This window comes from Nicotiana attenuata, unplaced genomic scaffold (assembly GCF_001879085.1).
Source record: "Nicotiana attenuata strain UT unplaced genomic scaffold, NIATTr2, whole genome shotgun sequence".
Classification (NCBI taxonomy): domain Eukaryota; kingdom Viridiplantae; phylum Streptophyta; class Magnoliopsida; order Solanales; family Solanaceae; genus Nicotiana; species Nicotiana attenuata.
In genome coordinates this window covers 329,561-346,356 of record NW_017670835.1, presented here as the reverse complement: position 1 = coordinate 346,356, position 16,796 = coordinate 329,561, and the positions used below count along the sequence as shown (strand labels likewise).

The 16,796-nt window shown below is 43.8% G+C and overlaps 1 protein-coding gene across 1 annotated transcript; it reads left to right on the top strand.

Moving 5' to 3' along the window:
- Nucleotides 1-1,468: 1,468 nt before the first annotated feature.
- LOC109243771 (RNA-directed DNA polymerase homolog) lies at nt 1,469-1,888 on the top strand (the record flags this gene model as incomplete). Its single annotated transcript, XM_019410750.1, has 1 exon — nt 1,469-1,888. A coding segment is annotated over exon 1 (420 nt), but the record flags the coding sequence as incomplete, so codon positions are not given.
- Nucleotides 1,889-16,796: the final 14,908 nt, after the last annotated feature.

The following is a 16,796-nucleotide window of genomic DNA, read 5'->3' as shown; positions in this document are numbered from 1 at the left end:
TCTCAGAGTATGCTGTCCGTTACATAGATTTGGCTAGACATGCCCCAGCTTTGGTTTCTACGGTCCGCGAGAAGGTTCGCCGGTTCATTGATGGGCTTATTCCCAGCATCAAATCTAGCATGGCTCGTGAGTTAGAGACGAATGTGTCTTATCAACAGGAGGTGAGCATTGCTAGGAGGATTGAGGGTATGCATGCTAGGGACAGGGAGGAGAGGGAGGCCAAGAGGTCTCGAGAGTCGGGCCATTTTTCTGGTGCCCGTGCCCTAGCGGCAGGTCGTCATGGTAGAGGTCATATGGGTCTCCCCGTTCATTCAGCTCTTCGAGCAGCCAGTGGTATTCCAGCACCACCTAGGCCTCAGGAGCCTTATTATGCACCTCCAGTTTCTAGTGGCCTCTTGCACGGGGTGCTTCCAGTGGTCAGTCCAGCAGACCTGGCCCGAGACAGTCACAGCCGCCACGTCCTCCCAGAGCTTGTTTTGAGTGTGGTGACACACGCCATATGGTGAGAGATTGCCCCAGACTTAGGAGGGGTGCACCTTCGCAGACTCCTCAGCCACAGCAGGCCCCACAGAGCTCTCAGGCTATGGTCCCAGCACCAGCTGCTACTCCACCGGCCCAGCCAGCCAGAGGTGGAGGTCGGGGAGGTAGAGGTCGCCCTCAAGGGGGAGGCCAGGCTAGATATTATGCTCTTCCAGGCCGTATTGAGGCCTTCGCCTCCGATTCTGTCATCACAGATACTATCTTGGTTTGTCACAAAGATGCATCGGTTCTATTAGATCCAGGATCCACTTACTCTTATGTGTCTTTTTACTTTGCTCCGCATTTGGGGGTACCTCGAGATTCTTTGAGTTCCCCAGTTTATGTTTCTACTCCTGTGGGAGATTCTCTTGTTGTGGACCGCGTTTACCAGTCATGTTTGGTTATTCTTGGTAGTTTTGAGACCAGAGCCGACTTATTATTGCTCAGTATGGTTGATTTTGATATTATTTTGGGCATGGACTGGTTGTCGCCCCATTATGCTATTCTTGATTGTCACGCCAAAACCGTGACGCTGGCCATGCCAGGTGTACCGCGTATTGAGTGGAGGGGTGCCTTAGGTCACACTCCCAGTAAAGTTATTTCTTTCCTTAAGGCTCAGCGTATGATTGAGAAAGGTTGTGATGCGTACTTAGCTTATGTGAGAGATGCCAATATGGATACTCCTTCTGTTGATTCAGTCCCAGTAGTACGGGATTTCCCTGATGTGTTTCCAGCTGATCTTCCAGGTATGCCACCTGATAGGGACATTGATTTTGGCATTGATCTGTTGCCGGGCACTCAGCCCATTTCTATCCCTCCGTACCGTATGGCTCCTCCTGAGTTGAAGGAGCAATTGCAGGAATTACTTGATAAGGGTTTTATTCGGCCCAGTGTATCGCCTTGGGGTGCTCCTATGTTATTTGTGAAGAAGAAGGATGGTTCTATGCGCATGTGTATTGATTATCGCCAGTTGAACAAGGTTACAGTGAAGAACCGTTATCCTTTGCCTCGTATTGAAGATCTGTTTGACCATCTTCAGGGCGCACGTGTGTTTTCTAAGATCGATTTGCGCTCAGGTTACCATCAGTTGAAGATTCGGGAGCCAGATATCCCGAAGACTGCCTTCAGGACTCGGTATGGTCATTACGAGTTTCTTGTTATGTCATTCGGGCTGCCCAATGCCCCAGCAGCTTTTATGCATTTGATGCACAGTGTGTTCCGGCCATATCTTGACTCTTTTGTCATTGTCTTTATTGATGATATTCTGGTATATTCCCGGAGTCGGGAAGATCATGAGCAACACCTAAGGACAGTGCTTCAGACTCTGAGGGAAAAGAGATTATATGAAAAGTTTTCAAAATGTGAGTTTTGGTTGGATTCCATGGCATTCTTGGGCCACGTGGTATCGAGTGAGGGTATTCGGGTGGATCCGAAGAAGGTAGAGGCAGTGCAGAGTTGGCCCAGACCATCCTCAGCTACAGAGATTCTAGTTTCCTTGGCTTGGCGGGCTACCACCGTCATTTTGTGGAGGGGTTTTCATCGATTGCAGCCCCTATGACTAGATTGACCCAGAAGGGTGCTCCATTTCAGTGGACAGAGGAGTGTGAGGTGAGCTTTCAGAAGCTCAAGACAGCTTTGACTACAGCCCCAGTTTTGATATTGTCTATAGGTTCGGGGTCTTATACTGTCTATTGTGATGCCTTGAGAGTCGACCTAGGAGCGGTATTGATGCAGGACGGTAGGGTGATTGCCTACGCGCCCAGACAGTTGAAGATACATAAGAAGAATTATCCTGTCCATGATCTTGAGTTAGCTGCCATTGTTCATGCATTGAAGATTTGGCGTCATTACTTGTACGGTGTGCCTTGTGAGATATATACTGATCACCGGAGTTTGCAGCATCTGTTCAAGCAGAAGGACCTTAATTTGTGTCAGAGGAGATGGCTAGAGTTGCTGAAGGATTATGACATCACTATCTGGTATCACCCGGGCAAGGCCAATGTGGTGGCCAATGCTTTGAGCCGCCGGGAAGAGAGTTTGGGGAGTTTGGCTTATTTACCAGCAGCAGAGATGCCTATGGCGATGGATTTTCAGGCCCTAGCCAGCCAGTTTGTGAGATTGGAACTTTCGGAGCCCAGCCGGGTTCTAGCTTGTGTGGTCTCTCGGTCTTCCTTGTTTGATCGTATCAGAGAGCGGCAATATGATGACCCTCATTTGCTTGTCCTCAAGGACAAGGTTCAGCATGGTGATGCCAGAGGTGTGACCATTGGCGAGGATGGAGTATTGAGGAAGCAGGGTCAGGTTTGTGTACCCAATGTTGATGGGCTTCAGGAGTTGATTCTGGAGGAGGCCCATAGTTCGCGGTATTCCATTCATCCGGGTGCCGCGAAGATGTATCAGGATTTGAGGCAGCACTACTGGTGGAGGCGGATGAAGAAGGATATAGTTGGGTTTGTAGCTCGGTGCCTTAATTGTTAGCAGGTGAAGTACGAGCACCAGAGACCAGGTGGATTGCTTCAGCAGATAGAGATTCCAGAGTGGAAGTGGGAGCGGATCACCATGGACTTCGTATCCGGACTCCCACGAACTTTGAAGAAGTTCGATGCCATTTGGGTTATTGTGGATCGGCTGATCAAGTTCGCGCATTTCATCCCTGTGTGTACTACCTCGGAGCGGTTGGCAGAGATGTATATCCGGGAGATTGTCCGTCTGCATGGTATTCCAGTTTCCATCATTTCAGACAGAGGTACTCAGTTCACATCGCTGTTCTGGAGAGCCGTACAACAGGAGTTGGGTACTCGGGTGGAGTTGAGCACATCTTTTCACCCTCAGACGGACGGGCAGTCCGAGCGCACTATTCAGATTCTTGAGGATATGCTCCGTACGTGTGTGATTGAGTTTGGAGGTTCTTGGGATCAGTTATTGCCATTGGCGGAGTTTGCCTACAACAACAGCTATCAGTCCAGCATTCAGATGGCACCGTACGAGGCCTTATATGGTAGGCAATGTAGATCTCCGGTGGGTTGGTTCGAGCCGGGTGAGGCCAGATTATTGGGCACAGATTTGGTTTAGGATGCTTTGGAGAGAGTCAAGGTGATTCAGGATAAACTCTGTTACAGCCCAGTCCAGACAGAAGAGTTACACGGACTGGAAGGTTCGTGATGTTTCCTATATGGTTGGAGAGCGGGTTCTGCTTCGGGTTCGCCTATGAAAGGCGTTATGAGATTTGGGAAGAAAGGGAAGTTGAGTCCGAGGTTTATTGACCCTTTTGAGATATTGAGGCGAGTTGGGGAGGTTGCCTATAAGCTTGCCTTACCTCCCAGCCTGGAAGGGGTTCATCCTGTATTTCATGTTTCAATGCTCCGGAGGTATCACGGTGATCCGTCGCACGTGTTGGATTTCAGCTCAGTCCAGTTGGAGAAGGATCTATCTTATGTTGAGGAGCCAGTGGCAATATTGGACAGGCAAGTCAGGAAGCTGAGGTCGAAGAACATTGCATCCATGAAGGTTCAGTGGCGGGGTCAGACGGTCGAGGAGGCGACCTGGGAGACCGAGCAGGATATGCGCAGCCAGTACCCTCATCTTTTCATTACTTCAGGTATGTCTTTGTGCTCGTTCGAGGACGAACGAATATTTAAGTGTGGGAGGATGTAACGACCCGGTCGGTCGTTTTTGGAATTTGCGCCCCGATCCCCTATTAACTGCTTACCCCAAGTTTATTTCTGCTATTTTGATTTGCTGGGTTGTTCGGTTTTGAGTTTCGGAGAGTTTTGGGACACTTAGTTCCTAATGAGAGCTTAAGTGTTGGAAAATCGACCTAGTCGGAACAGTGTGAAGACGGCCTCGGAATGGAAATCCGATGGTTCCGTTAGCTCCGTTAGGTGATTTCGGGTTTAGGGGCATGGTCGGATTGTGTTTTGGAGGTCCGTAGCTAATTTAGGCTTGAAATGCCGAAAGTTGAATTTTGGAAGTTTCCGGTTCGATAGCGAGATTTTGATCCGAGGGCCGGAATGAAATTCCGGAAGTTGGAGTAGCTCTATAGTGTTGAATGTGACGTGTGTGCAAAATTTCAGGTCATTCGGACGAGGTTTGATAGACTTTTTGATCGAAAGCGTATTTTTAGAGTTTTTGAAATTCTTAGGCTTGAATTCGATGAAAAATAGGTGTGTTGATGTTGTTTTAAGTATTTTGAAGATTGGTACAAGTTTGAATGATGTTTTAGGATTGGTTGGCATGTTTGGTTGAGGTCTCGGGGGCCTCGGGTGTGTTTCGGAAGGTTAACGGATCAATCGGACTTGAAGAAAGCTACTAAAATTTCAGCTTCTGCATTTTTTGCTTCTGCAGTGAACAGTAACCGCACCTGCGGTGAACAGTGACCGCATCTGCGGTGAACAGTACCGCACCTGCGATGAATAGTAACCGCACCTGCGGTGAACAGTAACCGCAGGTGCGAAAATTGCTAGACAGATTATTTCAAGTTCTGAAAATGGGACTTCGTCCCATTTTCCATTTTTGGCGATTTAGAGCTCGGGTGAGGCGATTTTTCGAAAGATTTTCATAGGGAACAACGGGGTAAGTGTTCTTAACTTAATTTTGGTTAGATTACTCGAATCTATTACTAGTTTTGGTATTTAATCCGTGAATTTTGTTGGAAAAGTTTAGAAAACCCTCTCGTATAGAATCACGGATTTGAGGGTCGAAATGTTATGGGATTTGGACAATTTTGGTATGGTTAGACTCGTGAGAGTGCGAGGTTTCTGGAAATATAAATTTTACCTGATTCCGAGATATGGGCCCGAGGGGTGTTTTGGTCATTTTACATAATTTCGCATATTAGCTTAGAACTTAATCGTAGATTCAGCTTCTTGAAGTATTATTTACATTATGAAATGGAATTGAATATATTTGGGCCATTTGGAGTCGGATACTCGTGGCAAGAGCGTGGTTTCTAGTTGATTTGAGCCGGTTCGAGGTAAGTGGCTTGTCTAACCTTGGTAGAAATTTGGGGAAAAGTTCTTAGACCAAGAGATTGGGTTTTGATTGGGTTTTGACCTCCGATTTGAGAGATTCTTATATGAATAGACTCGTGTGAGTGTGAGGATTCCGAAAATGTAAGTTTCACCCGATTCCGAGACGTGGGCCCGAGGGGCGTTTTGGTTATTTTACATAATTTCGCGTATTAGCTTAGAATTTGATTGTAGAATCAGCTTCTGAAGTATTATTTACATTATGAAATGAAATTGAATAGATTTGGGCCATTTGGAGTCGGAAACTCGTAGCAAAGGCGTGGTTTCGAGTTTATTTGAGCTTTATTCGAGGTAAGTGGCTTGTCTAACCTTGTGTGGGGGACTTTTCCCCTTAGGATTGATATTGTGGTAATTGAAATGCCTCGTACGTGAAGTGACGAGCGCTTACTTGTGCTAATTGTTGGAAATCCGATTTTTCTTTAAAAATAGCCTTGAATTGTGTTCTTCTTTTCCTTGCTTACACTGTTTGGACATTAAACCTGCTGTAGCTTTGAGAAACATGTCTACTTGACTAAATTGCTCTATCTATCTTAACTACCTTAATTGTACTACGTGATTCATGCTAGGTTAGGATTACCTGCTTCACTTTGAGATGAAAATGTGACGACCCAAAGGGTCGTCACCTGTTTCCTTACCCATTTTGTACTTCTGAGGCCTTGAAAACCTCATTTAGGGTTGCCTCGATTTGGGTGCGCAGCACGGGCGCGTAGCCAGAAAGCTTAAATATGAATTCTGTGAGAAAAATGCTAAATATTGATATTAAATGAATAAATTTGACTTCGGTCAACATTTTGGGTAAACGGACCCGGACCCGTGATTTGACGGTCTCGGAGGGTCCGCAGGAAAATATGGGACTTGGGCGTATGCCCGGAATCGAATTTCGAGGTCCCAAGCCCGAGAAATGAATTTTTGTGTGAAATTGTTTTCTGGAAATAATTACGGAAATTGGAAATAAAATTTGATTAGAAGACTATGGTATCGGGCCCGTATTTTGTTTCCGGCGCCCGGTACAAGTCTTATATATGATTTAAGCACTTTCTGTAAAGTTTGGTTGAGAATGGACGTCGTTTGACGTGTTTCGGACTTAAAATGGAAATTTGATGTTTTATGAAAATTTGGAAGGAATCAAGGATTTTGAGGCTTAATTCGATGTTTATGATATTATTTTGGCGATTGGATCCCGCGAATAAGTCCGTGGGATATTTTTGAGGTTGTGTGCATATTTGGTTTGGAGCCCCGAGGGCTCGGGTGAGTTTTGGATAGGCCACGGAATGCATTTTTGAACTTAAAGGATTGCTGGTATACCTGACCTGCAGGCTTCGCATTTGCGAAGCCAGCCTCGCAAATGCGAGCTATGCTTCGCAAACGCGAGACTTCACCTGGGCAGCCTTCTTCGCAAATGCGAAGAACTCCATCGCAAATGCGATGCCCACCTAAAACCTTAGCCTTCGCAAATGCGATACACTTCCTCGCAAATGCGATGTCGCAAATGCGACTACCCCCTTCGCAAATGCGAAACCTGGGAAAATAGGATTTGCGAACCCTGCTTCGCAATCCCCATATCTGAGGGTCGGGGTTCGCAATTGCGAGCCCCAGTTCACATTTCCCACATCTGAGGCCTGCATATTTTATACTTAGTCGAATTTTGAACCATTTTTCACCCCACTTTCAAAACACAACTCCTTACGCGATTTTCCAAGAACAAGATTTCTTCCAAATCATTTGTAAGTCAATTTTTACTCATTTCTTTCAAACATTAACACCATTTAACATGTTCTCAACTTAAAATCAATGATTTTCGTGGGTGAAATTGGAGGTTTTGGGTAGAACCTAGGTTTTTCTAAAATTGGGGATTTGGACCTCAATTTGAGGTCCGATTTCAAAACAAATCATATATTTGGGTTCGTGGGGGAATGAGTAGCCGGGTTTTGGTTCGAACCTCGGGTTTTGACCACGTGGGCCCGGGGGCGATTTTGGAATTTTTGGTCAAAACTTTGGGAAATTCATTTTATGCATTCAAATTGATTCAGTTAGCGTTTATTGATGTAATTAAGTAACTTGTGACTAGATTCGAGCGGATTGGTGGTGGAATCGAGGGGTAAAGCTACAATTGAGGTTTGAGTTGAAGTCAAAGCATTGATGTAAGTGTTTGGTTTAACCCTAGCTTGGGGGATTAGGAGTTGAGTCTTATTTGCTGATTGTTTTGGTGTCGAGTACGACGTATAAACATGGTGACGAGTATCTATACGTTGGTGTCAAGCATGACCGTGGGTCTTAAATTGATAATTCTTGTATTCTTAATGGATTCTATGAAAGCTTGATTGATGATTCTCGATACTGAGCAAGGACTTAGTTTATTTCCGTGGACTTTAGTTATGGCTGAGTATTGGTATTAATTGTGTCAAGTAGAAGTTGGATAAGATTGGTTATAGCTGACTCTCCCTTGCCGGGAAGTTATTATATTGTTGTTCCCTTGCCGGGAAGTTATTATATTGTTGTTCCCTTGCCGAGAAGTTATTATATTGTTGTTCCCTAGCCGGGATTATTTTGTTATGTTGTGTTGGATTGAAATAGGAGCGGGTGGTACGCCTACCACAAGTGATTAATAAAATGGGAGCGGGTGGTACGCTTACCACAAGATTGATGAAATGGGAGCGGGTGGTACGCCTACCACAGGATTGATGAAATGGGATCGGGTGGTACGCCTACCACAAGATTTTATGAAATGGGAGCGGGTGGTACGCCTACCACGAGTTACGAGAAATGGGATCGGGTTGCACGCCTGCAACAAGTTGAGTTGAACATAAAAATTGTCTTTAATTCTTATTGTCGTGTTAGAAGCTAGACTGTAAATTTCTCCTCTATTATTCCTGATATTCTATTTATATCTGCTACCCAGAAGCATGTTTCCCTCCCCTAGTTTTAAATTGTTTATTTCTGTTGCCTCTTCGTTGTATTGTGTGTATATATATATATATATATATATGCACAGGTTTATCTGGAGTCTGGTCCTAGCCTCGTCACTACCTTGCCGTGGTTAGGCCAGGCACTTACCAGCACATGGGGTTGGTTGTGCTGATGCTACACTCTGTGCTCTTTTGCACAGATCCAGGTGTCGGAGCAGCTTACGGTGCACAGCAGTAGAGGGAGCAGTCCTTCAGTCCACGAGATCCCGAGGTAGTCCTGCAGGCGTCCGCAGGCCCGGCATCTCTTTTATTCCCTTTCTGCCCTGTTTCCCTTGTACCGAGGCAGAGTTTTATCATTTGTTTTCAGACTTTGTATTTAGCATTCTTAGATGGTCCGTGAAATGTTGTGACACCAGGTGCTGGGTAGAGGCTTGTATTGATGTTTAGACGTTGTTGCAATATTTTCAGTTCAGACTTCCGCTATCTTTTATTAATCGCAGTATTTTAATTGCTTGTTCATCTATAATTCAAATTGTTAATCATGGATAAAATGATTTAGGATATTGTTGGTGACTGTTCTTGGCTTGCCTAGCTCCCACGAGTAGGCGCCATCACGACTCCCGAGGGTGGGGATTTCGGGTCGTGACAAGTTGGTATCAGAGCTCTAGGTTGCATAGGTCTCACAACTCACGGACAAGCTTAGTAGAGTCTGAGGGATCGGTACGGAGACGTCTGTATTTATCCCCTAGAGGCTACCGAGTTAGGAAAAATTTCACATTTGTTCTTTCTTGTCGTGCGATTTGGTTTCTCAACGCTAATTGAATTTTTACTCTGTTCTTTCGCAGATGGCGAGAACACGCGCTTCCTCATCTTCTGATCAGCAGTCCGAGCCCCAGGCAGCTCCCGCTAGGGGCAGAGGCGGAGGCCGTGCTAGAGGCCGAGGTAGGGGCAGAGCTCAGCCCCGAGCAGCAGCACCAGTGGCGGAGCCTCAGGTTGACCTTGACGAGGAGGTTCCGACCCCAGCCCCAGCAGTTCCGGTGGGCCCAGCTCAGGTCCCAGAGGGGTTTATTACTACCCCAGTTCTTCAGGACGCTCTGGTCTGATTGGTGGGTCTCATGGAGAGTGTTACCCGAGCAGGCTTGCTTCCTATAGCACCAGCCGTCTCTCAAGCTGGAGGAGGGGCCCAGACTCCTGCTACTCGTACTCCGGAGCAGGGAGTTCCCCCGATTCAGACTCCAGCAGTTCAGCCAGTTGGAGCAGCTCAGCCGGGTATGGTAGCCCTGGCCGGTGATGGGGCAGCTATGTCTGCTGATGCTTTATGGAGATTGGATAGGTTCACCAAGCTCTTCACTACTACTTTCAGCGGTGCGTCTACCGAGGATCCTCAGGATTATTTGGACATCTGCCACAAGGTTCCTCGGAACATGGGTATTGTTGAGACCAATGGGGTTGACTTCGCTACATTCCGGTTGTCTGGATCCGCCAAGACTTGGTGGAGGGATTATTGTTTAGCTAGACCAGCAGGATCTCCAGCCTTGACCTGGGAGCAGTTCACACATCTATTTCTGGAGAAGTTTCTCCCTATTACACAGCGAGAGGCCTATCGGAGGCAGTTGGAGCGTCTCCAGCAGGGATCCATGACAGTCACCCAGTATGAGACCAGGTTTATTGATTTGGCTCGCCTTGCTCTTGTTATACTTCCCACTGAGAGGGAGAGAGAGACGGTTTATTGATGGACTCATTCAGCCTATTCGTCTCCAGATGGCTAGAGAGGCTGGGAGCGAGATATCCTTTCAGTAGGCGGCCAATATGGCCCGGAGGATTGAGATGGTATTGTCACAGGGGGGTGGTCATAGGGCAGATAAGAGGCCCCGTCAGTCAGGCCGATTCAGTGGTGCCTCATCTGGAGGCAGAGTTTCTTATGATAGGGGTCATCCTCCTAGGCCCTTCCAGTCAGCGCTCCAGGTCTCCCATGGTACTTCAGGTGGTCGTGGTTCTCAGCCGCATTATTCCGATCAGCAGCCTTACAGTGCACCATCAGCACCCATCAGTGCACCGCCGCTTCAGAGTTTCCAGGGCCGTCCGCCGAGGGCTTGTTTTACTTGTGGCGACACGAGGCACATTGCTAGGTATTGCCCTCGAGCTTCGAGCAGTTCTCCGCAGCAGCAGGGACCCCATCCTATGATTCAGGCGCCAGATGTTCCACAGACCGCCCAGCCAGCTAGAGGCGGGGGTAGAGGTGGTAGAGGTGGAGGTAGAGGTGCTAGAGGTAGAGCTCAGGCCGCTAGAGGTGGAGGCCAGCCAGCAACAGGCCGTCCCAGAGAGGCAGTTTAGGGTGGTGGGGCCCAGCCCCGATGTTATGCTCTTCCAGCTAGGCCAGAGGCTGAGTCTTCAGATGCAGTCATTACAGGTACTATTTTGGTTTGTTAGAGATGCTTCAGTGTTGTTTGATCCGAGGTCTACGTATTCGTATGTGTCATCCTATTTTGCCCCGTATTTGATCATGCCTAGTGATACATTGGGTATTCCTATTTATGTGTGTACTCCGGTGGGTGATTCTATCGTGGTTGATCGAGTCCATCGATCTTGTGTTATGGTGATTGGGGGTCTTGAGACCCGTGTTGATTTGTTGCTTTTAGACATGGTCGACTTCGATGTTATATTGGGGATGGACTGGTTATCCTCGTATCACGCTATCTTGGACTGCCATGCCAAGACTGTGACCTTAGCCTTACCGGGCATGCCTCGTTTAGAGTGGAGAGGGACTCCAGGTCATTCTACCCGCAATGTTATATCGTATGTGAAGGCTCGGCGTATGGTCGAGAAGGGGTGTTTGGCCTATTTAGCCTATGTTCGGGATTCCAGTGCTGAGGTTCCCTCTATTGATTTTGTGCCCGTTGTTTGTGAGTTCCCTGATGTTTTTCCTTCAGACCTGCCGGGTATGCCACCCGACAGGGATATTGATTTCTGCATTGATCTGGTACCGGGCACTCAGCCCATTTCTATTCCCCCATATCGTATGGCCCCGCCGGAGTTGAAATAGTTAAAGCAACAGTTGCAGGATTTGCTTGAGAAGGGTTTCATTAGACCTAGTGTCTCACCTTGGGGTGCGCCGGTGTTATTTGTCAAGAAGAAGGATGGGTCTGAGGCCTGCATATTTTATACTTAGTCGAATTTTGAACCATTTTTCACCCCACTTTCAAAACACAACTCCTTACGCGATTTTCCAAGAACAAGATTTCTTCCAAATCATTTGTAAGTCAATTTTTACTCATTTCTTTCAAACATTAACATCATTTAACATGTTTTCAACTTAAAATCAATGATTTTCATGGGTGAAATTGGGGGTTTTGGGTAGAACCTAGGTTTTTCTAAAATTGGGGATTTGGACCTCAATTTGAGGTCCGATTTTAAAACGAATCATATATTTGGGTTCGTGGAGGAATGGGTAGCCGGGTTTTGGTTCGAACCTCGGGTTTTGACCACGTGGGCCCAGGGGCGATTTTGGAATTTTTTGTCAAATCTTTGGGAAATTCATTTTATGCATTCAAATTGATTCATTTAGCGTTTATTGATCTAATTAAGTAACTTGTGACTAGATTCGAGCGGATTAGTGGTGGAATTGAGGGGTAAAGCTACAATTGAGGTTTGAGTTGAAGTCAAAGCATCGAGGTAAGTGTTTGGTTTAACCCTAGCTTGAGGGATTAGGAGTTGAGTCCTATTTGCTAATTGTTTTGGTGTCGAGTACGACGTATAGACATGGTGACGAGTATCTATACGTTGGTGTCGAGCATGACCGTGGGTCTTAAATTAAAAATTCTTGTATTCTTAATGGATTCTATGAAAGCTTGATTGACGATTCTCGATACTGAGCAAGGACTTAGTTTATTTCTGTGGACTTTAGTTACGACTGAGTATTGGTATTAATTGTGTCAAGTAGAAGTTGGATAAGATTGGTTATAGCTGACTCTCCCTTGCCGGGAAGTTATTATATTGTTGTTCCCTAGCCGAAATTATTTTGTTATGTTGTGTTGGATTGAAATGGGAGCGGGTGATACGCCTACCACAAGTGATTAATGAAATGGGAGCGGGTGGTACGCCTACCACAAGATTGATGAAATGGGAGCGGGCGGTACGCCTACCACATGATTGATGAAATGGGAGCGGGTGGTATTCCTGATATTCTATTTATATCTGCTACCCTGAAGCATGTTTCCCTCCCCCAGTTTTAAATTATTTATTTCTGTTGCCTCTTTGTTGTATTGTGTATATATATATATATATATATATCTGCACAGGTTTATCTGGAGTCTGGTCCTAGCCTCGTCACTACCTCGCCGGGGTTAGGCCAGGCACTTACCAGCACATGGGGTCGGTTGTGCTGATGCTACACTCTGTGCTCTTTTGCACAGATCCAGGTGTCGGAGCAGCTTACGGTGCACAGCAGTAGGCCAGGGAGCGGTCCTTCAGTCCACGAGATCCCGAGGTAGTCCTGCAGGCGTCCGCAGGCCCGACATCTCTTTTATTCCCTTTCTGTCCTGTTTCCCTTGTACCGAGACAGAGTTCTATCATTTTGTTTCAGACTTTGTATTTAGCATTCTTAGATGGTCCGTGAAATGTTGTGACACCAGGTGCTGGGTAGAGGCTTGTATTGATGTTTAGGCTGTTGCTATATTTTCAGTTCAGACTTCCGTTATCTTTTATTAATCGCAGTATTTTAATTGCTTGTTCATCTATAATTCAAATTGTTAATCATGGATAAAATAAGTTAGGATATTGTTGGCGACTGTTCTTGGCTTGCCTAGATCCCACGAGTAGGCGCCATCACGACTCCCGAGGGTGGGGATTTCGGGTCGTGACAGAAATTGATTGGATTGAATTCTTGTTGTTGCTGTGTATTTACTTTGGGACTACGGGACGGTATCCCGGGAGCTCCCCCCTTCCCCCCGTATGTTTACTTTGGGACTACGGAATTGCATTCCGGGAGATCCCCTGCACATTTATGAGTTGGACTACGGGACTGCACCCGGGAGATCCACTGGACATGATATTTATATCGAAAAACGGTTCAAAATGCCCCTAAACTATTTGAAAAGGTTTAAAAATACCATTCGTCCACCTATTGGGCTAAAAATACCCCTCCATCCACTTTTTTGGTTCACTTATGCCCTTTGACTGTTAAGTCAAAACAGTCAATGCTAAATTAAAAATAATTATTATTCTTTTTGTAAAACTTAAAAAAAACATATTTTGCAAAATATTTTTATTTTTTTAAACTAATGCACCAATAATACACTAATTTAGTAAAGTCTTCTTATTTTTTTTTTCAGTTTTTACAAAAAATCGATTCACTTTTTACAAAGAAATATTTTTTTTCATTTTTTTCAGTTTTTTAAAGCATTTTTTTTGTAAAAACTGAAAAAAAATTGTAACAACAGAAAAAAAATATTTTTAATAAAATATTTTTGTTTTTTAAAAATTGTAAACATTATTTTCAACAAAATAATTTCATTTTTGAAAAATATTTTTTTTCCAGTTTTTTTAAAGCATTTCGTTTTATTTTTGTTTTTCAGTTTTTTTTATATATTTTCGTTTTTTTTAAAAAAATGAAATTTTTTTTTTCAAAAAACGAAAGTATTTTGTTGAAAATATTTTTTTTCAGTTTTTAAAAAACGAAAATATTTTATTAAAAATATTTTTTTTCTGTTTTTACAAAAAAAATGCTTTAAAAAAATTGAAAAAAATGAAAAAAAATATTTTTTTGTAAAAACTGAATTGTTTTTTTGTAAGAAACTGGAAAAAAAAAGACTTTACTAAATTAGTGAACTACTGGTGCATTAGTTTAAAAAAACAAAAAAAATTTTGTAAAATATATTTTTTAAGTTTTACAAAAAGAATAATAATTATTTTTAATTCAGCATTGACCTAACGGTCAAAGGGCATAAGTGAACCAAAAAGGTGGATGGAGGGGTATTTTTAGCTCAATAGGTGGATGAAGGATATTTTTAAACCTTTTCCAATAGTTTGGGGGCATTTTAAACCCTTTTCCGTATTTATATTTGGGGACTATAGGACGGTATCCTGGGAGATCCCCGGTTGTTATCTCGGAGTTGAGTTATGTTCTTTTACTGTGTTTTACTTGCCTTTGTAATAGTTGTTGCTGTCCTTTATATCTTGTGTTATTTAATTACACTGTCATTTCACACTGTTAAACCTGTATCTTATGACCTTCCTCGTCACTACCCAACCGAGGTTAGGCTTGACACTTGCTGAGTACCGTTGTGGTGTACTCATGCCCTTTCTGCGCATGTTTTTCATGTGCAGATCCAGGTACTTCTGCACAGGCTTACCATCCTTGAGGCAGGGAGAGCTTTTGGAGACTTCGAGGTACATCTGCTGCGTCCGCAGACCGAAGAGTCTCCATCTTTATTCTATCTTGTAGTATTAGCCCTTCTATCATACTGTTGATGTAGACATTCCGGAGTTAGAGCATTTTTACTATATTTCTCTCAGCTTGTGTTCCCGTGAGTTTCCGGATTTTGGGATAGTACTGTAGAAGTTTGAGATATTGTGTTGTATGTGCTGAGTGACATTTTACATTTCATTTCCATTTTGTTAATCTTGGTTTTAAGTTATAATTTCCGCAAGGTTTCGATTGTTTTTCCGCACTTGTTAGACTTACCTAGTCGTAGGGACTAGGTGCCGTCACGACAGTTCACCGAGGGCGAACTGGGGTCGTGACATGAACCCTTTTAAAATTCCGGACCTTCGCATTTACGAGACCTGTGTCGCATTTGCGATAGCCGCATTTGCGACATATTGATCGCATTTGCGATCCCTGGCCAATATGGAAGATTTCGCTTTTGCGAAGAAAAATCTTGCATTTGCGAGGAAAGGACAGGTCTGGGCTGTTTCGCATTTGCGAGGCAGCCTTCGCATCTTCACAAATGCGAAGCCTGCAGGTCTGTTCATACCAGCTAATTTTTAAGTTCAAAATGCACCCCGTGGCCTATTCAAAACTCACTCGAGCCCTCGGGGCTCCAAACCAAATATACACACAACCTCAAAAACATCCTACGGACTTATTCGTGCGATCAAATCAACAAAATAACATCATAAATATCGAATTAAACCTCAAAATCCATGAAGTCTTTCAAACTTCTTAAAACATCAAATTTTCAAATTTAGGTTCGAATCACGTCAAACGACATTCGTTTTTCACCAAATTTCACAAAAACGTCTTAAATCATATATAAGACCTGTACCGGGCGTCGGAACCAAACTACGGGCCCGATACCATCAGGTTCTAATCAAATTTCATTTCAAATTTTCTTAGACAATTTCAGAAAACAATTTTTTCAAAAATTTATTTCTCGGGCTTGGGACCTCGAAATTCGATTCCGGGCATACACCCAAGTCCCATATTTTCCTACGGACCCTCCGGGACCGTCAAATCACGGGTCCGGGTCCGTTTACCCAAAACATTGACCAAAGTCAAATTAATTCATTTTATAACCAAATTTTACCATTTTTTCACAGATTTTCACATTTAAGCTTTCCGGTTGCGCGCCCGGACTGCGCACGCAAATTGAGGTGACTCTAAATGAGGTTTTCAAGGCCTCGGAGTCATAGAATTTAATTTAAAACAAGTCATGGCCGTTTGGGTCATCACAATATTATTGATATACAAAGAATAATATTATTTAAATACAAAAATGAAAATAAAATTTTAATATACATGTTGGTATAGACAAAGAAGAAGAAAAAAGTTGTGATATACATATTATTATTGTGATATACTTTTATTGGCTATTTGATGCCAATATCTATAACTAGGAATACAGCCTCGTTATTTTTCAACAATTTTTAATCACACCCGCTCATTAAATCAACCAAAAAAAGGAAGAGAAGGAGAAAACCAAAGTTGAAATATATTTTTTCTCTCTTATTTTTGTTAATCTTGCTCAGATTTTATATAACCTCGTTTAGGTATTTTCAACCAAATTTCAATCACATCCACTCATTCAATCCAACCAAAAAAAAAGAAAGAAGAAAACAAAGTGAAATATATTTTTTGTCTTAGTTTTGCTTCTGATTTTCTCTATGTGAGATCAACCTTATCTTTTAATCACACTGATTTATTTTTGCATAATTTGCAAGGAATTTTTGCTAAACTATGAGAGTAAAAGAGAAGAGATAGAAGAAGAAATACAAGGAGAGAAAGGGGAAGGGAAGCCAAAAGTAAGCGTTGTCGTTTTTTTTTTAGGAGAGAGAATATAAAAGAGAGTAGGTTTTTTAGGATTTGGCTATATACATGCAGATTATTTTGATCTCTCTCTTTTTT